Below are 23344 nucleotides of genomic sequence, written 5' to 3' on the forward strand. Positions count from 1 at the left end.
TGAAGTGATGGGGTGTGGCTGGAGGAAGTGGTCATTGGGAACGTGGCTATGGGGTACATATTTTGCATCTGGAGAGTGGAGTCTCTCTCTGTCTCTGCTTCCTGATCATGTTGTGAGCTGCTTCCCTCCACCACACTCTCCTGCCATGATATTCAGCCTTGAGGAATAGAGTCAGCCTTCTACAGACTAAGACCTCTGAAACTGTGAGCCCTCAAAATAAACTCTTCCTCTTCTACAGTTGTTCTTGGCAGGTCTTTCAGTCACAGCAGCAAAAAAAAAAAAAAAAAAAAAAAAAACAAAAACAAAATAAAACAAAAAGAAACCTACTAAAACATTTGCTTTTCCCGTTTCTAAGATAATTCATATTGTCTGCTGTCAAGCTTCCATAGTCTTCCTCCACTGATTGCCTCTGACTCTATGACAGCTTCCCTTTATCCTTCATTGAGAAAACAGACACTTAAAAACTTCCCCACATGCCTACCCACCAGCATATCTCCAGACCAGTAGCATACAAACCCCTACTTCCTACATCTCTCTCTCTCTATGGTAAACCCTGCTCTCATCAATGATAAATCTTCTTTGTGTGCTCTGGACCTGATATAGAAATCCACTTTTGCACATACTTGTCCCTCCTTAGCAGTGACATTTTTCTTCTCAGTTTGAATTTTGTTGTTGTTTTTGATAGCACTCAGATGTACTTTTGTCTCACTGAGCATAAAACTACAAGAAGTTGCTAAACATATACCTGTGTAGAGGGCAAGTCTTCTTAGTGCCTGTGATACTTGCTTTTCAGAGAATTGATTTGGGAGTGGGAGGATTTGAATGCAAGAAAGTAAAAAGTATGATGCAAAGGAGGGAACTCATGAGCAAACTTAGTAGTTCCATTGTGGGGAGAAGGGAGTGATGGCCCTGAGCAGAGAGAACCTGGGGACCAGGCAGTGTGAACTTAGATATCCCTGGCTGAGGAAATTGGGCTTCCTGATGTCTTGGGGAGCATAAGATTAAAGATTTAAGAGATTACTGGCAACAGCACAGAAGGGCTAAATGGGGGCAGTTTGGGCTTTGATGTAAAGAGACCATGTATAAGATTCTTATGATACAGTGTAAGAGAAATGAGTGGCCTTGTACTAAAAAGATGTGATAGTGCCAAAGAGAACTATAAGATAGAACCAAATGGACACAGAAGATAAATATGTGTCCAGATGTCGTATTTTTAGCAGTTGAGTGAGTGGTATTGCTAATCACCAAGATGATTACAAGTTGAATATCCCTTATCTGAAATTCTCGGGGTCAGAAGTGTTTCCAATTTCAGTTTTTCAGATTTTGAAATCTCTGTAGAGACTTCACCAGTTGAGCATCCTTGTTTAAAAATCCAAAACACTCCAAAATTCCAAACCTCAGCAGTTTCAGATGTTGGGACATTTTGGATTGTGAGTTTTCAGATTAGGATGCCCAACCTGTATAGGAAAATATTTGAATGGTGAGCATGATCACCTATACATAAATATACAAGTGGGCATGCCCAGTGGGCAAGTGGGTATATGAGTTGGACTCAGCATAGAGGACTGAGGTTGAGGATATCCTCTGGGAGATGATTATTGAGTGGATATGATCACCTAACATGTTAGGAAAAAGTCGAGGCAGTGATAACATTCTGGTAGAGAATCACATTTGTAGGATGAACAGAGAAATAAACATCGCCACCCATACGTGTTTGTAGTAGATAAATAGGAAGAAAATTGACAGGCTGTTGTGTGGAAGCCTGAGTTTCAGGAAGAAGGCAATGATCATAGTGGCACCTTTTCAAATGTATTGTAACTACATGTAAATGTAAATGTAACTATTGAGCCTTTTTACTGTTTCTGCTATGCTAAAAAATAACCAAAACCCATTTACACTCAGTGTGATTTTAATTTCTTAACTCTTTATGGCAGACTAGGCAGTCATGATTATCTCCGTTTCACCATGAGGAACAAAAGTATCAGCGGACTCATTAGTTAACTAAAATCACACAGCAGCCCACAGTCTTGCTGGTTCCAAGGAGGAACTATACTATATTTTAATTTAAAAATTACACTATTATAGTAAGAGTTCCATTTCATATAAAACCTTCAGCTAATCTCAAAAGTTTACTAATAACAGGACTGGAAAATGGGAACACTTAGGGATTAGTGCAATATGTGTGTAGACACCATGCACCAGGCAGACAAAGCTCTGTCCCCTAGTGCATTGACAGACAATGATTCCATTTTAGATTCTCTTGTACTTTTCATATCACTCTTAACATTTAAGAAGCATGACTATAAAATGACTCTTCTGACAATAAGAGTTTATTACCATTTCTTTCTGAGAGTTATATTCTATTTCTGAGAGTTATATTCTATTAACTATAATCAATCATTATGCAACAGTGAATGAGAGTTGATCAAAGACCCTCTGAGGAATGAGTGGGAGCCCCTAACCACTGGGCAGTGTGTTTCTACTTGGATGGTTCTGCTGACACATCATACTAAATATCTGGACACTGTGTTCCATGCTGTATCTTCAGCACCTAGTATGTAATAGATTCTCAGTAAAGGTATTTCAAAGAAGAATGAAGGAAGGAATGACTGTCATTTCCACTCAAGCTCCTCAGTTCTTGTGCCTCTCCTTTGTTCTTAGTATTGTGAAGAGCATTGCCACCCATGTGATTGTCCAACACAGGAAACTTGACCTTATGCTTTATTTCTCAATGTATTAGTGATGGGAATATTTCAATAATGCATGCATCTATTATAAAATCCAGGCATGTAGAGCAGAATGTAAGTCTCCTTACTGTTACTTTCCTCTGTTTTAACCACTGATATGTTACATTTGTGTCCTTCCAGAGATAATAGGCATAAATAAACATATGTGCTTATGTTCATATACATTTTATACACACATTTTATGAATGGTAGTATGTTTTGTATGATCTGTCTCTTGAGTTTTTATTTGAAATATTTTGTATGTTTTATATCTCATATATAAGATAGAGAAAATATGTTTTTACATATATACGTACACAATATAAAATGTGTTTGTATTCATTATTTAACACAAATTAAGTATAACATTATTTATATGATATAATTAATTTTTATCAATTGCTGTAGTTGTATTTTACAGAGTTGCGGTGAATACTGAATTAGTGAGTATCAAACCATTGTTCCTTGCAGGGTTAGGTTGCTGTAAGGCTAATGTCACATAATTGTCAGTTGATCCATACATAAATATGTATTGTGTTTTAAGACACCTTATGTAACATATTGTTAATTCATAATGTTGAACTCAGGACCAACAACAGTGTGACTCATGCCTGAGTTATTCAACACATACGTGTATTTTGTCTGTAAGGTGTATCATAGCTTTCTTGCGTTTAAGAACACTGGACAGCTCTTTAGCACTGTGCTTAGGGGCCAACTTAAACCATGCAATGACCAAAACAAACAAAAAACATAGACAGATGTAAGAGTTGGACTGGGGCTATAGCTCAGTGGCAGAGCACTTGTTTCACATATGTGAGGTACTGAGTTCGATCCTTAGTACCACATAAAAAAATAAAGGTATTGTGTCCATCACTAGAAATATTTTTTTAAAAGATGTAAAAAGTGGAGCATTAAATAGCTGAGGGAAAGAAACCTGTTTATCGTGTGTTCACTAAAATAAGAAGGTAGGGTGTCACTTTGTTTAGTCTCAGCTGGGAACATGGTGATTTTTTTTAAGAAAATTAAGATTATGTCATATATAAGTGTATATATTATATCCTAAATGAGGTCTGAAATTATAATGAAATCAACATTCCTGTATATCCAGCTCAAGGAATAGAACATGACGACTATCTTCGACTCTTCTGTTAATCCTTCCCCATTCATATGACTGCATTCCCTTTAGAGATGACCACTACGCTGAATTTTGCATTTATCATTTCCATGCTTTGTTTGTTTTTTCAAAAAAATATAAATTGTGGCCAATTTATTATTTAGTATGAACTTGTGTAAGTGAAAATATAAGCATAATCTTCTGTGCCTGGGTTTTTTCCTCCACTGAAAAGTATTTTTGATATTCTTCTATGTATAGGACTCTATTTCCTTAATTCTTATTCTTTGCATCCCTATAACACACCACAACCTTCCTTCCTGTTCTTTCCCTTTCATCTCTATTATGGAAAGTGTTTATCTGAACATCTTGTGTTCTCGACTCCTAGTGTGTGTGTGTGAACTCCTTTGTGTTACAAACCTAGGAGAGGATTTGCTGGCATAGGGTATATGAATCTTCAGGCTTTCAACATCAAACCAGAATGTTTCAAAAAGTAATTAGTTTCAGTCTACACTTCTACCAGCACAGTTCCAGTTGTGCAAAACCCTGCCAGCATTTGATTCTTAGATTTAATTTTTTTAATCCCAATCTACTCTTTAAAATGGTATTCTACTCAGTTTTCAATTTGCATTTGTCTGCTCATTTATGAAAAATAATGTATTTTCATATGTTCATATTTATTTCATCTTCTGTGAAATATTTTTTTCAGTCTTTTGGCTGTTTTTCTATTAATGTGTCTTTTACTTACTATTAGAAAATCTTTAGGTATTTTAGATATAAATCATGATCAATTTTAAAAAAATATGATCAATGAAGTTAAAATCACTTACCCACTTTGGAGCTTGTCATTAATTTTTCTTCCGCTAACTTAATAATCAGGGCTTCTTTATTCTCTGTAATTATATTTATCAATGTTTTCCTTGATATATAATTTTTGCCTCATTTAAGAAATTTTTATCAATTATAAATATATTCCTGTTTTCCTCTATTTTCCTTTAAGTATTTTAATAGTTTTGTTTTCACATTTAATCCTCCAGTTTATCTGAAATGGATTTTTTCCCATGGTCTGTGAGACAAGTCAGTTTTTTTGTTCTTTTTGTTTCCCTCATACTATGGCATTATCTTATATCCATTATTTATCCTCACAACAAAACTTCTTACTACATTATTTACTATAGTCGTCTAAGAAGTCTTGAAATATGGACAGTCTAAACCCACACCTTCTTTAGGAGGGTTATGCCTCTTCTGGGAAAATTGTCAATTTCACCAAAGGGGGTATGGAGATCTGTTACGATTTTGATGCAATTATTTTTTAGAATCTATATGTAGTTTAGACTCAGGAGAACTAATATCTTTATGATAGCAAGTCTTTTTATCTGTGAACATGATAAAGATTGGCATGTACCTATATCTCTTGATGCCTGTCTAAAAAGTTTTACAATTTTATTAAGGTCTTCACTTTTTTGCAGATATATTACCAAAGTATTTTTTTCTGCTATGTTTTGTGAATTATACTTATTTTTTAAAAATCTATAAAATTCACATAATTATTGTAGAAAGCTATTATAACCTGTTAGTGTGCTGAACTCTCTTATTAATATATTAATTTGAAGTTTTGCTTCTTTTTTGCTCCATTCCTCTCTTCTGGCCATATTGTTCTGACATCTCCCTTCAGTGCAGCATAGACAGGAAGAGTGGAAATATCATTTTGCAAAGGGGCAGGATTAGAGGAATAGAAAGAATTATTTTGACCATCTTTGTAAATAATTTACCATAGATTGATTGAAGGTTTTCTGCTCATGTAATTTCTCTCCTCTACTACTTTGAAAGTTATTTTCTATATCTTTATTATCTATACACAACATTGATATTTTAACACAATTCCTTTCTTTTGTTTAGAAGGTATACAGTGGTTTTGATGTGTGTCTTCGTAGTAAAATGATTACTACAGTAAAGTAGTTAACATTTCATCATTTCACACAGTTACGTTTGGGGGTGGTGGTAAAAATAGCTAAACATAACCCTCTTAGCAAATTTCCAGTATATGATACAGTATCATCATCTCTTGTTTTCATACTGTGCCTGACATTACTTATTCATCCTGTATAACTGCAGCTTTGTATCTTTGACTTCAGTCTCCCCATTTTCCTCACCTCCTGACCCCTGACCTTTCTACTCTGTTTTTGTGTATGTATATGAGGGGTTTTTGGTGTTAGTTTTGTCCTTTTTTAGATACTACATATAAGTGACATCATATAGAATTTTTCTTTCCATTAACACAATTTTTTTTTTTTTTTTTTTTTTTTTTTTTTTTTTTTTTTGGTGCTGGGGATGGAACCCAGGGCCTTGTGCTTGCAAAGCAAGCACACTACCAACTGAGCTATCTCCCCAACCCCCATTAACACAATTCTTTAACAAAGTCTTAAGTTGCTATTTTTAGTTTCCTCCAAATTAATATATCCTTAGAATGTCTTAACATGAATCTTACCCATTTCTATGCTATTCTTTTTTTAATTTATTTTTTTATTTTTACAGATTACATTTTGATTCATTGTACACAAATGGGGTACAACTTTTCATTTCTATGGTTGTGCACAATGTAGATTCATACCATTTGTGTAATCACATATGTACATAGGGTAATGATGTCTGTCTCTGCTATTTTCCAGTGTTTCATTTTTATTTTATGTTTTTATAACTCCTAAAATAGAGAAGTATTATTGTCTTATATATTCACTTTTTGCTTTAACTAATCCCATTTGTGCTTACCAGTTCTTCATATTCTACCTGCCTTCTAATATTATTTTACTCCTCGAAAGTCAATCCTTTAAAAGTTAGTGTTGTGTGAACTCTAGGTTGTAAATTGCTTTTGCCTTTGTGGAAATATCTTTATATCACACTTAGTTTTGAGAGAGATTTGTTAATTATGAAATTCTGGGTTCAAAGTGAATTCCTTTCAGCCGTCTGGAGCCTTGATCCTTCTTCCTTGTTGTATTGACAATCCTACTTGGACCCAATTTTTTGTTTGTTTCTAATCTAAATTTTTCTCTCAGGCCCTTTTATGTTTTTCTGTTTCTCACTAAGTTTGTTTTGGCTAATCATCAGGAGGCACTACCAACCAAGAATTATTTTTAAATAAATTCTTGCCTTGCAGGTTAGAATCCTATGTTATGCACTGTGTCCTTGCACAGTGTGAGAGCCCATTTGGGGTTATGAACTCATGGGAGGGGGTTCCCCTCCCACCCAGAGCCGCCATGAGATGGACATGTTTCCTTAATGTCTACTCTAATGAAGATGATACTTTTGAGTTTTTTTTTTCTTTCAAGGTGTCCTTGGGCACCTTGGAGGATTTTAGACCTGTCCAAAATTTTCCTGTGTGGCCTTTCAAACCAAAGTGATGCCTAAGGGCAGAGGTGGTTTACGCCTCTTTGGAAACCTGCTCCTGTTTGCTTTTATGGCCTCAGAGAATTTTCCTTATTTTCTATCCAATTCAGCCATGCATTCAGTCTTACTTCAATCCAGCTTTTTTTTTAATGGTTTTTGCTATGAAACTCTTTAGATACCTATCCTATACTATTGTTGAAAATAGAGGTCTATCTTGTTTTTTTTTTTTTTTTAACATTGTAATATCTTTAAAATAATTTGTATCAGCATGTTTTTCCTACATGACCTTATAGTGTTTCATTATGAAAATACACCAGAACTTGTTTGCTAATTTTTCTCCTTGTCAACCTTTTTTCTATATTGCTTTTAAAAGAAAAAGATCACAGTGAATAAAGGTGTGCATTTCTTGGGGCTGGGGATATGGCTTAGTTGGTAGATGCTTGTCTTGCAAGCACAAGGCCCTGGGTTCAATCCCTAGCACCGCTTAAAAAAAAAAAAAAAAAGTGTACATTTCTCACAGTGCACATGTGTATAGTATGTTCCAGTATGTTGAACTGCTAAGCACTGCAACATTCCTAAATGTGGAAGCAATACTGACCTTATTGTTGATGCGCCCCTTTTCCATATTCTCACAATTCTGTCTCCCTCATCTAATCATCATTAAGACCTATAGATTTCCTGAAAATGCCCACTTCTCTCTGATCCTGTGCATTGATCTTATTCTATTCCAAATTAATCTCTTGCTTTTTCAATGCCATTTCCCAACAGGTCTCCTTTTTCCTTGATACTGTCATTCTGTTACAGTATAATTGCCAACAATCTCATAACCTATAGTCTTCTGGAAAAGATTGTATTATAACAATCTTTTAAGTATGTGATACTCAATGTAAATATAAAATATAGAAAATAAATGTAATATATAAAATAGATATATGTGATATATAGCTAATATATTTATAAAATGTAGTTTTTAAATATCACCCTTTGCCCTTCGTGTTACATACTGAATTACTAACTGCCCTTTTTTTTTCTTTTATGATTAAACTTTGCTTCCTTCATTCTTGGGTATTTGGATAGGGTAGACCATGAATATGAATTCTGACCAAATTGTTATGTTCTTGTGGCAGAAACCTGAATATATTCCTTAGTGACCGATGTGAAACTTCCTAGATTTTTGAAGAAAAAAAAAATAGTCAAATGTTCAGTTCAAAACTAATACTTTAAAATTTTTAAGGCTCTTTTTTTAAAGCAATGCTGGCATAATAAACCCACGATTGTCTATAGTTTTCTAAGTCTATAGTTACTTATGAAATATCAACATGTGGATTCAGAGGAAAATATCAATAACTTAACGATTTAGAACTTATAGGTTTTCTGATTAATGTCTAAAATCTGCCAGTTTATTGATTTTATGCTTGGCATTTATTCTCACTAGATGTTACCTTGTCTTTTGGACAGCTAGGGACATAGAAACTGAGGGATTGTGTTCATGTAGGATGTCTCTGGTTCCTGATCTCTATTGTGATGATAAACAGCATTGGTGAGGTGTAGATTCATGGCACATCAGAGTGCCTAGGTATAATTTCCTTTCTCTATTGCACATGATTAGAATCTTGGGAAGACATTTATAAAGTATATTAACTTATAAGAAAAGTCCTGTCACTTCAATGGTAAATAATCTCATCTCACCTGCCAAATCTGGTAAATTGATAGCGTTCTCTTTAGCTCTGAGGATAACTCTCAGATTTTCCTGGATTCTTGGGTTTGAGAGGGTAGCATGAATAATTAGTAATGACTGTCACAGGGTAAAGGAGGATTGAGCAGAAGCAAGTATTTTTTTTTCTCCAATTTTCCCCTTTTTTTGTTAATAAATAATTACTTATATTTTTATATAGGGAATACATTATATTTCATATATTTTATGTTATATATAATGTTTCCAGGTAAGGAATTTGTATAAAATGCATATAGATTTATTATTACATATTTAAGGAAACCAAACCTAAATCATTTTTGAGAGGGAAACTTGATTTCTTTTAAGGTTTTGAAAGCTTTAACAATGAGATGTTTTTGGCAAGCCAAATAAGATAGTTATAAGATGTACCAAAAAGCTGTCACAAAATTTATGGAAATGTTCTTGTTGTTTAATTAAACAGTGGATTTAGGTTTATTTATTGCTAAAACTATCAAACAAAATACTTGCCTTTTTGGACTTTTCTATTCCCATCCATTTCCCCAGATTAAATTTCAGGAGCATTTCTGACTCTAACTTTTTAAAAATTCTTTTTATGGATTATCTCTCTCACATTCTTTCCCATCTGTGTCCCCAACCTACCGTTCCATATTATTGTAATAGCTACTCAATAGACGAATGTACCTCCAGCCTCTATTCCCTCCGATTCATTCCTCAGCCACAGCAGTGACCTTTCAGGGCTGTGTGTAAAAGTCTCTATTGCTTTTATAATGTTGTTCAAATCCTCTGTGTTCTAATTTTCTAATTGGTATATCAGTTACTGAGAGAAAAGTGTTGAGATCTCTACTTACGATTATCAATTGCTTATTTCTTCTTTCAGTTTTTCAATTTGGGGATTTTTGTCTTTTTTTTTCCTTGCAGTTTTACTTGTTCATTTTTGCTTTGTATATTTCAAAACTCTGTTTTTAGGTACATACATAGTTAGAATTGTTGTTTTCCTGTTGAAACAATCTATCATTATACGATATTTCTCTTTTTTCCTGATAATATATCTTATTCTGAAGTCTAATTTGTCTGATTTAAGTAGAGTTACTTCAGCTTTATCCTGATTAGTGTTTGCACAGTACACATCTTCTTATCTTTTTACTTTTAATCTGAGTATATATTTATATTTTAGTGGGATTTCTTCAAGAGAGAATAGAGTTGACCTTTACTTATCCAGCCTAACATCCTGGACTGTTCTGGAGTATGGAGTAATGTAATTATCCCTATGGTTGGGTTAAATTTATCATCTTTGAATTCATGTACTATTTGTCTTAGCTATAGTTTTCCCTTTTTTGCTCTTTCCCTCCTTCCTATGGATGAGTTGAGTATTTTTTAATATTTTATTTTATTGCCACCATGAATCATAATGCTGTACAACTTTGTTTTATATATTCGGTGTTTTCTCTAGTGTTCTGCCCTTTTAATTTGTCAAATAAAATTGTGTACAATGAATCAAAATGCAGTCTGTAAAAAATAAAAAAAAAATATAGAACTTTTTCATTTGGTATAAGAACTCTTCAGAAATATACTTCCCTTCTCCTTCCCATGCTGTTTGCTGTTGTCATATATTTTACTTGTACATATGTTATAACCAAAATAATATGTTGTTCCTACTTTATCCTTTTAAATTAGTTATCTTTAAGGGAATTTTAAAATAAGAAAAACATGTCATATTCATTCATGCAAGTAATATTTCCAGTTCTTTTCATTCATTTGTATGTATTTTTAACTTAATATCATTTTTATTCTACCTAAATAGTTTCCTTTAACATTTATCAGTGTGTAGGTTTGAGGATACAGAATTCTTTTAGCAATCATTTCTTGAAATTTTTTTTCTTATTTTCCTGTCTTAAAAAATATTTTCACTGACTATGGAACTCTCAGTTGTCAATTGTGTTAGTCAGCCGTCCATTACTGTGACATAAAAACTGAGACAACCACTTTAAAAGATCATGATTTTAGTCCATGGTCACTTAGCCCTGTTGCTTTGAGCCTCTTGGCAGCACAATATGTCATGGCCAAAGTTATGAAGAAAGAGAAAGGGGCAGGGTCCCAATATCTCCTTCAAGGGCATGGCCTCCACGACCTAACTTCCTTCTACTAGACCCACCTCCTAGAGGTTCCTTCACCTCCCAGTCATGCCCTGTATTGGCAAACAAACCTTTAACACATGGGCCTATGAGGGACACTTTTCAAACCATAGCAATAGGTTAATTTTTTTTTTTTTCTTTCCACATTTTAAGATACCATTCCCTGATTTTCCACTTGCATGGTTTCTGGTGAGAAATCTGTATTGATTTTCTATTGCTCTTATAACAAGTTATGACAAACTCAGAGGTTTAAAAACAACACAATTCATTTTCTTATAATTCTGGTGATCAGAAACCCCAAGTGGGAAAAAGTGATAGTGTTATTAGCCAGACTTTGTACCTTCTAGAGGCTGCAGGACAGATTCTATTTCTTTGTCTCTTTTTAGACTCTTCTTTAGAACATTTGACTTTGTTTAGGTAGATAATTTAAATAATGTGTGACTCAGTTTGCACCCTTTAAGGTCTATCTTTAAGCCTTTCTTAGGCTGTTCTAGAGTATTCTTCAATTCTGCTAATAAGGTGTTCCTTCTGCCAGGTTCTCTAATAATCATCCTACCCCAGGTCATTAACAGCTGTCCACTCTGGCTCTTCTGACTTCAAACATCTCTTGACCCTGAAAGGGTTTGGGAGTTATACAACTTATTTAATTTCTAGGTTATTCTTTGCTTAGACTTGTGGAGTTTCTCTGCATACATATGCCACTTTATGTATGCTACAAAAACTCTAGAAGACTTCACAGTAGACTTCTGACCCATATTTTCTGCAAGATATTTCTTCTCTGGACCTCTGTCCTTCAATTTTCATGTATTTCATCCTCCCTCAACCATTATCTATTTCTTCAACTCAGGAATCCTGGTTGACTTGTTAGCTCTCCCTCCCAGGGCCCACAATTGGAAATTGTCTTTACACAGAAATTCAGGAAGATCAAAGGGCTCAACAGAGATAAGAGTCCTGTGCTGCATGTTGTTTAGTATATGAAAACTGTTATTTAGTATTTTTATCAGGTTTTCTTACTGATTATAGCAAGGGAGTAATGTTCATCCTTGGGGAGCCCAGATATGGAAGTCTCTTTCCACAACTTTGAATGGAGCCCAGTTCAGACTCCTTTGCTTTGATGATGGTAACATCCACACCATCAAAGGCAGGACCCCATCTTGTCTCCTTTGTGCCTTCTTGATACTGTGAACGGTGGAGAACTTTTGCTTCTTAGCCTTTTTTCTTACTCTATTTACCCTCTCCAATCTCTCCTCCTTGACTTGCTTCCACATTGTTCATCATTTCCAAACTCCAGTGCATTGCCTTGATTTTCCCTCATTGACTTCTCTTGCACTAGGCACATGGATGTTTCACTTGACTAAGCTCCTAAGCAGTTCTGCATGTTGTAGATATGGAGTCTGAGTCCTGACTCTCTTTTAGTGTTCCTTATGTCTTGTGTGAGTTTTTTAACTGCTGGTTTCTGGATTGTAAAAGGAATCATTCTAGTTCCTTTCCTCTAGGGGTGTGTAATTGTGGGTTATTATACATAAAGAATTAGAACAGTAATATCTGCATCTGCATTAGCATTCCCATTGATTCATCCCTATAAACAGCTGCACACTGGACTCTGAATTTCTCTCTTTCCATTTATCATTTTCTTGAGGGGAAAAGACTGTAATGATGTTTATCTGTACATGAGCCCCAACAAAGTACTCCAAAAATACTAGATGCTCAAATGTTGGTTGAAATACTGTCATGTTATGCGGTTTCTGTTTCTAGGATTGAAATGTCCTAGCCTTGAAGCATTGTTCTTTCAAGTAAAATTAGAAAGAAAAGCACACACATCAGGAGAAGTTGTTTTTAGTTTTCAGATTTTTATTTCAAGCAGTTTGTGTTTTCATATTTTGGATCTGCAAGTTGGAATTGTTAGTATTGCTTTTCATATTGAAAGTTCAGTCTTAACAACATGCATTTGTCTATTTTTTAATTAAAAACTCGTAGAGATTTTTGTTTCCTCTGAAAGATCCAGATTTAAGTTCAGTTTGGTATTAGTGACTATGCTGGATTTATCTTCTTCCATAGAACGGTTATTTCTTGGTTGGTCCTAGATATGTCTGTATTTTTATGCCATATTAGTGAAGTCCATCAGATTTTCTATTCCTGTTAGTAGAACAGTATAGAGCTCTTGAGTATGATTGGCTATAAAAAATAGATGGAGTTAACAATTTTTCTATTTGAAAATCAACAACTAAAGAGTAAAAAGTACACTGTACTATCTAAAGAATGTGAAACTCATGCATATATATATTTACTGGTTTTCCATATTCGAAACACTTTTAGGTTTAAAATGAAAATTTAGAAAGGAATTTCACTGAGGACCACTTCAATAGGTATATCAGGCTGAGTGATAATAATGCTTGACTTTCCCATATTTTAGATTTGGCTAGAAAGCACATATAGCAAATTTTTGAAGTGGGCAACATATTCTATGGTGTCTATTTCTTGAGTTTTAATTACAAACATTTATGCAATGTTTATATACACCAATATTTCTGTATATCAAAATAATGTATATTTTTGAAAAGCTGAGGTAACCCTCAGAATTAGCAGAAAAGCAGTTAAAAAGAATGTGTTGTAATTTGATACCTCATAGATATTGTCTTTCTTCCTCCCAGGAGTATTCCACACCATTTGTTTTATTGTTCTAAGAACATTTGCAGCACAAAGGAAAGGATGCCCTAAGTCTATTTCTTTTGCTATCTACGGAAAGATTGTGATAGTCCTACTCTGTCTGACATGTATAAACTAACTAAATTTACTTGACTTTTAGTTCACTGTCAAAAGGAGGAGTGTCTCCAAAGCCTCAAAACTAAAGCAATATATCTGCAGCTAAATGACAACTTTAAATGACTCAGAGGAAAGGCACTGCATCTGTCTAAAAAATAACCCATACTGGCTGCACTTAAAAGCAACTGAAATGCACATTCATAGCTAATTATAAACAAAAACTAGTTAACACTTTAAATAAAAGGAAAAATAGCAAAAAGATTTAGAGCCTAGACAAGCAGATGAAAGGGTTCTGAGCTGCTTTCCATCTGATATTACTCAAATGCAACTCTGTCTCCAATTACCTGGGAATATGTGGTATTCCCTCATGAAAGCTCAAGATCAGAAAGGGCGTCCATTCCGTGCCTCTGCTTACTCAGAGTCATTTGGAACAAGTTCAGCAGAAATATTTCACATTGCAAAAGAGTCTGGAGCCAGACAGCGACTACAGACACTAATCACGGGGTCAAAATAGTAACTTAGTAGGACAGCAACCACTGGGAAATATTTGTGGAGGCAGAGATCTGGGGGAGGAAGTGTTAGTGCTGTGGGAGGAGATATCACTGAATGCCAGGGTGCAGAAATGGGACCATTAAAATGCTGTTTCAACCAGTTGCATGTTCAATGACATAGGGTGTTCATTGCTAGTGGTCTCTGGTAGATTATACCTAAAGGATAGTCTTATACCCTCACTCCAAATTAAATAAATAGGTGGAAAGAAAATAACCAAATAAATAAAGATTGCCTCCTAAAAAGTTCAGTGTTTCTTTTATGGTTCTAAGCTTGGGCTTTCCCTGCCCTAAATTGCAGATGTCTAGCAGTTGAGATTGGGAGTTAAGAATGACAGTTGTAAGGTTCTGATTAAAATCTAAGACCCAGTTTGCTGCTGAAAGAACAGCAATTGACTGACTGACTTCTGTAGGTCTAGTTCTCTCTACAATTTTAGTCTATTAAAATAAGAGGTACTGAGTTTCTCTGTACAAACCACTTTTTACTTTGCCTTTTTTATTTTTCACTTAAATTTCTTCACCCTGTTCTTTCCATGGTCAGTAGAGAACTGACTGCTTTCTTTCTCTCCCTTGATTCTCACTCCACCACTAATTCTGTTTTCAGTATAACTATTCTCAGAACATTTTCTTGGCAGTGGATCTCAAATATCAGGATATGAGTGGTTACCATAGTATGTTTAGAATAAGAAGGGCTGCTTCAGAGGAACCTTGCAAATTTTCTTTAAAAATCATTTTATCTTTTAGATTTTAGCAAGCCCTCGCTAAATTTATTAATTACCTTATAGCAATTTGATTTACTACTATGTCTTAAAAATTCTAAGAAGCTGTTAATCTCTGATTATACTGTAGGCATGGGGAGTAATCTATGTTAAGTCTATTAAAACAGGTACACACACACACATTGATTGAGTAGAAAGAAATTTTACCGTTATTGCCAGAGTTTGTAAAACTCTTGGCCATAATTGTTCTGTACTGACATAAAGAAGCACCCTCTTTTTATCAAAGTATATGTTTAGTTCTGCATCTAATGAGTGAAATAGTGAGATTTGTGGTGCTGCTAAAATGAAAGTCTTTTCACACTGGCAGCAACACATCCCTGCCCCTTCTCATAGTAAAAGTGAAGTGGAAATGAGATGAAGGGAACTTCAGAAAGAGTATTATAATGCACCGGGCAATTTATACACTACCTCACAATCATCTTCACTACCATGCTCATTGCACCATTACTCACAATAACCAAGAAATGGAAACAACCCAGGTGTCCATCAATTGATGAATGGATTTTTAAAAAGTACATGTACACAATGGAATATTATTTGGCTATAAAAAATAGTGAATTCCTCCTATAGGACAACATGGACGGAACTGGAGATCATCATGTTCAGTGAAATAAGCCAGGCATAGAAAGACATACCGTGTGATTTCACTCAAGTGTGAAATCTAAAAAAGTTGATCTCAGACTGGTGGTAACCAGGGCCCAGGGAGAACAGTGGGATTGAGGACTGGGAAAAGATTGATCAGCGGTTACTAATTCAGAGTTAGATAGGAGCAAGAAGTTCTGATGTGCTACCGCACAGTAGAGTGACTATAGATAAAGTTAATGTACTATATATTTCAAAAAGCTAGACGGAAGGGTTTTGAAATTTTTTGCCATAAAGAAATAATAAATGAGGACATGGATATGGTAAACATTACACATGTGTACATGTATCAAAACATTATATGATGCCTGTCAATATGTACAATTTTTATGTTTTTATGTATCAATTAAAATAAATTTAATAAACTTTCTTCACACACACAAAAAAAAGTTTTCCAGGTGTGGCAGCACAGGCCCATAATTCCAGCTACTTTGGAGGCTGAAGCAAGAGAATCACAAGATCCAGGCCAGCCTCAGTAACTTAGTAAGACCCTGTCTCAAAATAAATAAAAAGGACTGAGAATATAACTCAGTGCTAGAGTGCTTGCTTATCCAGCACATGACCCTGGATTCAATCTCCAGTACTAGGGGAAAAAAAGAAAGGCAGCTCAGTGGAAAAGTATTATCCTATTTTAATTATGAAAAAATTTATTATATCAAAGTGATGTTCAGTTATTAAAATCTATCACAATTTAGTGGACTGAGCTTTAATTCAAAACCCAGTTTGTCTGATTCTAAATCCAATATTCAACACTCAAATACCGTCCCTAATGGGATCTGGAAATGTGAGGCAGAGTGGCAAGAACACATTACAAGGGAAATACAAGTGTAACTTTTGTGATGTGAGAGAGGCAGCTTCCACCAGAGACCTGAGGTCTAGCTGGCCCTGGGGCAGAGAGGTGGACTAAGAGTTATCAAGCAACTCTGTCAAAGATGGTCAAGGCCACCGAGGAGGCTCTGGCACAGGGAGCCCAGGTGATCTGATGCTAATTTGAAGATCTCTACAAACCAATTCTGTGCCTATTTGTCTTTTTATGTGCTTCTTCAGGTTTTTTTATCATAATCTTTTATGATTAGGGTTTTTTTTTTTTTTCCTTTTGAGATACTAGGGATCAAATCCAGAGCTTTACACATGCTCTGCTAGTGTTCCACACCTGAGCAACACCCCCCAGCCCAGTAATATTGATTGTGAACCATTAGAAAGCTGTAATCCTCATTCAGTATGGCAAAAAAAGGAAACGAACCATATACTTTAAAAGAATGGGAAACATAGTATTTGAAGTGGAATATGAAATCTTTTATATCTCTAATATAATTTAGCATACTTTATTTTGATAAGGTTTATCAATAACAGATTATAAGTATGTTGGAAACTGCTGCTAAAAAGAACACTCTCCTTCCAAACACTTCACAAAGCCATTTGTCCCTGTGTCTGGCATTAGAAATTAAATGCAAATTATTCTTGTATTTCTGAAGACAAAAGGTCAGGAAATCAAAAATTCATGCTAAGATGTTATGTTGCATATTTTAAAAGTCGCCTTATTTTCTATATCACCTTCAGCAAAGCTGTGATTGGATGTCTTGTTTATAACAGTGGTGGCACACAGCATGTGCAAGTTTTTCCTCAAACTGAAAAATGCAGCTGGACTAAGATTTTGGTATGTGCTCCCTAAATGAATGGCAGATTTGTTCATATTTTATTCCAAATTATGTTTTAATTTTCCCTGACGAAATAGCATTTTATTTCAGTTTAGTGGGTTCATCCTCACTATCTAAAGCAACCGCATCCAGCACCTATGACTTAAGTGAACATCCTGAGCATGTTTAAAAGAATTGTGGCAACAAAACCTTCATGGTGCATTTATACAAACAGCATGTTGAAAATAGGTATCTTAGTGTGCACAGAAAAAAAGAATTGCACCTCAACTTTTCAGAAAGTTTTTTCTAAGATTGCCATACAAAGGAAAATCTGTTAGGTTCATTGCTTTGTTGACTCTACATCAAGAGTTGAAATGTGGACTCTAATGTACTTTCTTTGATCTCTAATTTAACTGTTTATCAAAACTGATTATGGTTTGAGTATACAAATCCCCTAGCTTGAAAATCATGTAAAACTAATGGAGAGTAGAAAAATTTTAAGTATTCTCGGTTATTCTAATTTGGCTTTATGATTGCAATATGGCAATTAGGTTTGGTAAGAGGATCTGTTTTTATGTTTTGTTCCTTTGGTAAGAATCAATCTTCTGCCACATTAGATTAAAGTGGGATTGTTTTAAAACCAAACTTGCCTTGTACTGAAGCAAGAGCTGTTCTGGTATACATTCAAAAGGAATCATTGTGAATAAGTGAAACCCAGTTTAACTTTATCCCACTTACCCTACTTAAGGGTTCATGTTTTCTGAAAAGCTACAAGTTTGTGCTGTCGTTATCTGCATACAATGTTGAAACATAATAAACTAGAAGTTGACCTAAACATAATCATGGATTCTATCAATTGAACAATTTTAAGATCTTCAATTCTAAAATATTCAGAACACATTTATGTATTGCTTCCACTAATTATTTGAGGTACTATGCTAAATATTTTATATATGTTAACAGATGAATCTGTTTGCCAAAGGCCACATAGCTAATTTTAGTGACAGGGTCAGGAATAGAGTACAAATCTCTGGCGAACCATTCTTGTGTGTTTTTAAGTTTCATAAATCATTTAACTTGAATCTTCTAAAATAGTCCAGAAATTCTGTCTTCCAACCTCAGCTTAATCTTTGTATTTAAAAAAAAAAAAAAAATGTCCTTCCTGATTGGTATGCACTGTGGTGCTTTTGTTGTTTTCCCTTAAACAAACTTTATGTGATTCTAGAATTGTTTTAGGAAGCAAATCATTTTTTATGCTAGGTAGGCCACAGCAGATTTTTATAAGACAGTATGTTCATACTAGAACCTTTTCCAAGTAAAACCATGGAACATTGATTCTGGGGTTTTGTTTTGTTTTGTTTTGTTTGTTTTGTTTTTTTAAATCCAGTTAATGATTGACCTGTAAGTTTATATAAATAAGCTAAAAGACAGAAAGGGAAAGGGAAGAGAAGGAAATGGAGAAGACAAGGGAAATGGGAAAAGGGTGAGGAGGGAAGAAGAAAGAGAGGAAAGGAAGAAGGGAGGGAGGGAGAAATGAGAGAGTGTGAGAGAGAAATTCCTGTAAAATTTTGACAATCCTGGCAAAGAGTGGCAGCATGACACATGGTTATGACTTTGTAGATACTATACAGACCTTTGAGAAAACACTGTCCTGAAGTTGTAAAACATTAACCAGCCCAAGCTGTACTACTGTGTTTTAAGTAGTGATAGAGACACTTTGACAATTGCTAAGGGACCACGGGTTTTATTTCGTGCACAGTTCCCAGTTTTTTATAATCAACTTGCCCTGCTTCACTTTGTCTTCTAATGTCTCCAAATGGCCCCAAGTGTGGCCCAAAAGGGAATGATTATAAAAAGACAGCTTCTTCACTTACTAGTTCCAGGATTTTTAAAAATTGTATATTTATTTTGTTTCCTTTTTATTCTATAGCTCAGTGATTTTCAAACTGTGGGTTACTAGGAAATTAATTTAATAGGTCAAGACTAATGTTTTTAAAAATCTAATAAAATAGACTCAAAATAGCAGCATCTCTGGATTTATTTATTTTTTGCCAAATATAAATGTGTGTGCGTGTGTGTGTGTGAGAGAGAGAGAAGGTGTGAAGTAATACATAGTAATAAATTCCTAGAATGCTCACTTTTAAAAAAATTTGATAATCAGTGTAATACTTGTTTTACACATGGAGTTTGTAGGTGATTTTAAGCAATTTGAAGTATTAATCTCCTTTCCAAATTTGACTTCTGAGTTTGTGTCAAGCAATCATTCTTTGTACTTGAACAAAAGTTACAGCAAACAAATGAGTATACTATCACATTTTCCCTTTTAGAGCAGATGAGATCATGGTTATTCACTTGTGATCTGATACAAAGAACGCAATTGTAAAGAGCTCAGAATTCCCATCATGGCTGAAGAAGGTTCCATAGCATTTCTGTGGAGTTTCTCTCCCTCCTCCCTTTTTATGGGAGAGTGGTCCTAGGCATTGAACCCAGGGGCACTTTATCACTGAGCCACATCCTCAGCCCTTTTTATTTTTTATTTTGAGACAGGGTCTGGGTAAGTTGCTTAGGGCCTTACTAAGTTGCTAAGGCTGGCCTTGAACTCCAAATCCTTCTGTCTCAGCCTCCTGAATAGCTGGGATTACAGGCATGAACCACCGCACCCAGCTCTGGGTAGTTTCTTGGCTTCATGTTTGTAACTTTGCTTCAGAGAATTATTTTCAGCTAATTGTTGACATCTAAATCCTTGACACATTTGATGTAAACAAAAAATTACATCAAATGTGTTTTTGTTTCTTGGGTTAGTATAAATGATAATATAAATACGAATATAAATAAATTAGTGTAAATACTAATATAAATAATTTAGAACCTGAAAATGTGGGTAATCTATCTGTATAATCTTTTTAATTATATGACACTTATGGATTTAAAACTTTTGGTTGGAGTACGTAAGAATTAATAATTAAAATAAATTTCAGATTATTTTGATTATATTTTACCTGAGAGTATGTAACTACCTGTCTTACATTCTTTCCTTTTCTTGCATTTTCAGCTAAAATTGACCAAGAGGCAGAGGAGACTTCACTGACGGAAACTCATAAATGGTGAGAAATTGCTTTCCTTTAGTGTAATATTTCCTCTAAGAATAGACTTGTAAGGTTCTTAGCATATTTCATTCCAAGGAACCAATTATTTGTTTGATTTTTATTTTCAAGCATTAAAAAAAGAAATAGTGTATTTGAATTCCACAATCAATTTCTGCATTTTATTTTTGTGATTCTGGATGATATAAAATTCTGCTAAATATCAGATTATAGAGAAAAGTTTAGCACCTTCTCTTACAAACAGGATTTAGGTCTAAGGTAATACAAGAAAATGCAAAGTAGTAGGAACCTGCTTCAAGAATAAGAGTTGAGGAGATTGGAATAATAGTAAGATGAGTCAGACATTATTGCTCTAAGTGCATATATGGTTACATGACCTGTGTAACTCTCATCATGTACAACCAGAAGAATAAGAATTCATACTCCATTCTTCTTTAGAGCTGAGTAATATTGCATTGTATGTGTATATCAAATTTTCTTCACGAATACTAATTCACAATAAGGTGAGGGGTGCTAGGGAAGAATAGAGTTACTTTAGGTAGAGGTGAGTGAAGGAAGGTGAAGGGTAGAAAGGATAGTAGAGTGAAACAGACATTATTACCTCATGTACATATATGACTGCATGACTGATGTGATCCTGCATTACATACAATCAGAAAAATGAGAAATTATACTCCATTTATGTGTGATTTATCAAAATGCATAAATACATTCTACTGTCATGTATAACTAAAAAAAATTTTGAAAAGAAATTATACTCCATTTATGTACAATGTGTTAAAATGTATTCTATTGGCATGTATAACTAATTAGAACAACAAAAAAAGATTCAGTCAAAAATAATCCAAAAGTAAAACAATTTTTAAAAAAGAATAAAAGTTGAAGGGTTTGGTAATGAAAAACTACTGAATTTCTATAATCAAGAGTAACTTCTAGGGAGGAAGCCACGAGCTTCCCTGGGATTCGAGTTCACTTCCAGAACGGAGGTTTACAGTCAGGGGCCAGCACAGAAAAGCATCTCAGGAAATCTCCCTGCTTTCCTGCCTCAATGATCTCTTCTCCTTTCTGTCTGTATTTGTCAGGGTTCCCCAGAAAATTAGAACCAATTGGAGATATACGGGGGTTGGAAGGTGTCAGAGAGATTTATTTTCAGGAATTGGCTGGTATGATTATAGGGACTGGTAAGTCTAAAATTAGGCAGCAGGCTGGCAGGCTGGCAATTCCAGTAGGACTTGATGTTGCAATCTTGAGTCTGAATGCAGTCTGGAGACAGAATTCCTTCCACTCAGGAACCTCGATCTCAAGCCTTCAACTGACTGGATGAGGCCCAGCCATGTTATAAAGAGGGATCTGCTTTTTTTAAAGTTTACTGATTTAGACGTTAATCACATCTAAAAACTGCCTTCACAACAACTAGACTGGTGTTTGATCCAAAACTGGGTATCATAACCTAACCAAGTTGACATAAAATTAACAATCACACCCTTTATAGAGAATCTGATTATTCTTGACGGAAAAAAATTATTGAAGTTGTTTGTCATTACGTTTTTAGGAAAGATCCTTATATTCTGTGAACAGATATCACACATTTAGTAGTTCTCAAGTTGATAGAAAACATTATCCTAGGCAAATTGTTAAACAGAATTGGCCAATTTCTATGGAAATCAAAAACCGAGTTGAAGACCTTAAATTATAACAGATTTCAGTTAGTTGCATGAAAGAAACATACTGGCTAATGATGAAATTGTTAGTAAAAGAGCCATCTTTTATAATTTAACAAGTAACTCTGAAATTCAGAAGGAAAAATAATAATGGGTCATCAGAAACATTTGACATGTCCCCCAAGAAATGAGAAGTATCATTTTCCCGGCAGTCCTGTATAATCTGGGCAATTATCAATACTAATTCTGTACAGGATAACAGTGTAACCCTGACTCCATGGCCTTTGAGTCTGATTCCTGCCTCTCACAGGTGATAGCTCTGTGACCCTAGACTAGTACAAAACCTTCATCTTATAGTATCTACTTTGTAGATAAGGATTAAATGAGATAATCCCTAGAAGATCCTTAGTATTCAGTAATTGATCAATAGATGTTAACTGCCATATTATTTTTATATCATCAGCATTATTATTATTATTATTATCAGCAATTAACAAAGTTTTGTGGTGGAAATAGAAACCAGAGTTAGACGTTGGACTCCATATTTGTTTTGTGTTTCTCATTCTTTCCATTAAATCTGCTCCTGGGTGTCATGGCCTGGTTATAGAGGATGGATTTTGGCATTAGACCTATATTTTGCAACAAACTGCTGCTGTTGTAGCTCTAAGGATTTACCTCCACTTGTGAATCCATGCCTGTATCTGTGGGAAAAGAAGCGATGCCCACATTGTCAATGTGGAAATGTGGCAATCAGTTTATGATAAGTAAATTAAATACATTAAACATATATGTAAAACACCTACATGATAGAGGTTTTTTAAAATTTTCTTCCCTTGTATTTACCAAAATACCTGAGAGACCAACTTTCAGAATGAACTCTTTTCTCAACAAATATTGGTTTGGAGAAAGGTATATAAAAAAGTTTCTTAACAGTTTTAGAAATTGTTCTAAGGGTGTACAGCAAAGAGTCATTCATTCAAGAAAATCTACAGAATCTTGGTAAGAACAGTTTGAGTTGGTGACATGTGAGCTATATCCCCTTCCTCTCAACATAGTGAGTGAGAACTAGTATTAAGAATAAAGGTTGAAAAGTTTGGTTATAGCAAACTCGAATTTCCATATTCAAAAGTAAAATCCTGGGAGGAAGTCAGGAGTTTCCCT

The 23344-nt window shown here is 34.6% G+C and overlaps 1 protein-coding gene across 4 annotated transcripts in view; it reads left to right on the plus strand.

Moving 5' to 3' along the window:
• Positions 1-23344, plus strand: part of FMN2 (formin 2) — a 361252-nt gene that overhangs the window by 273303 nt on the left and 64605 nt on the right. For all 4 annotated transcript variants that reach the window (XM_079106095.1, XM_079106094.1, XM_079106097.1 and 1 more), the window contains one exon: positions 20471-20522. In XM_079106095.1, coding sequence (XP_078962221.1) covers positions 20471-20522 — 52 coding nt within the window. The remainder of the gene's footprint in view (positions 1-20470; positions 20523-23344) is intronic.

Source organism: Sciurus vulgaris, assembly GCF_902686455.1.
Source record: "Sciurus vulgaris genome assembly, chromosome: 12".
Taxonomy (NCBI): domain Eukaryota; kingdom Metazoa; phylum Chordata; class Mammalia; order Rodentia; family Sciuridae; genus Sciurus; species Sciurus vulgaris.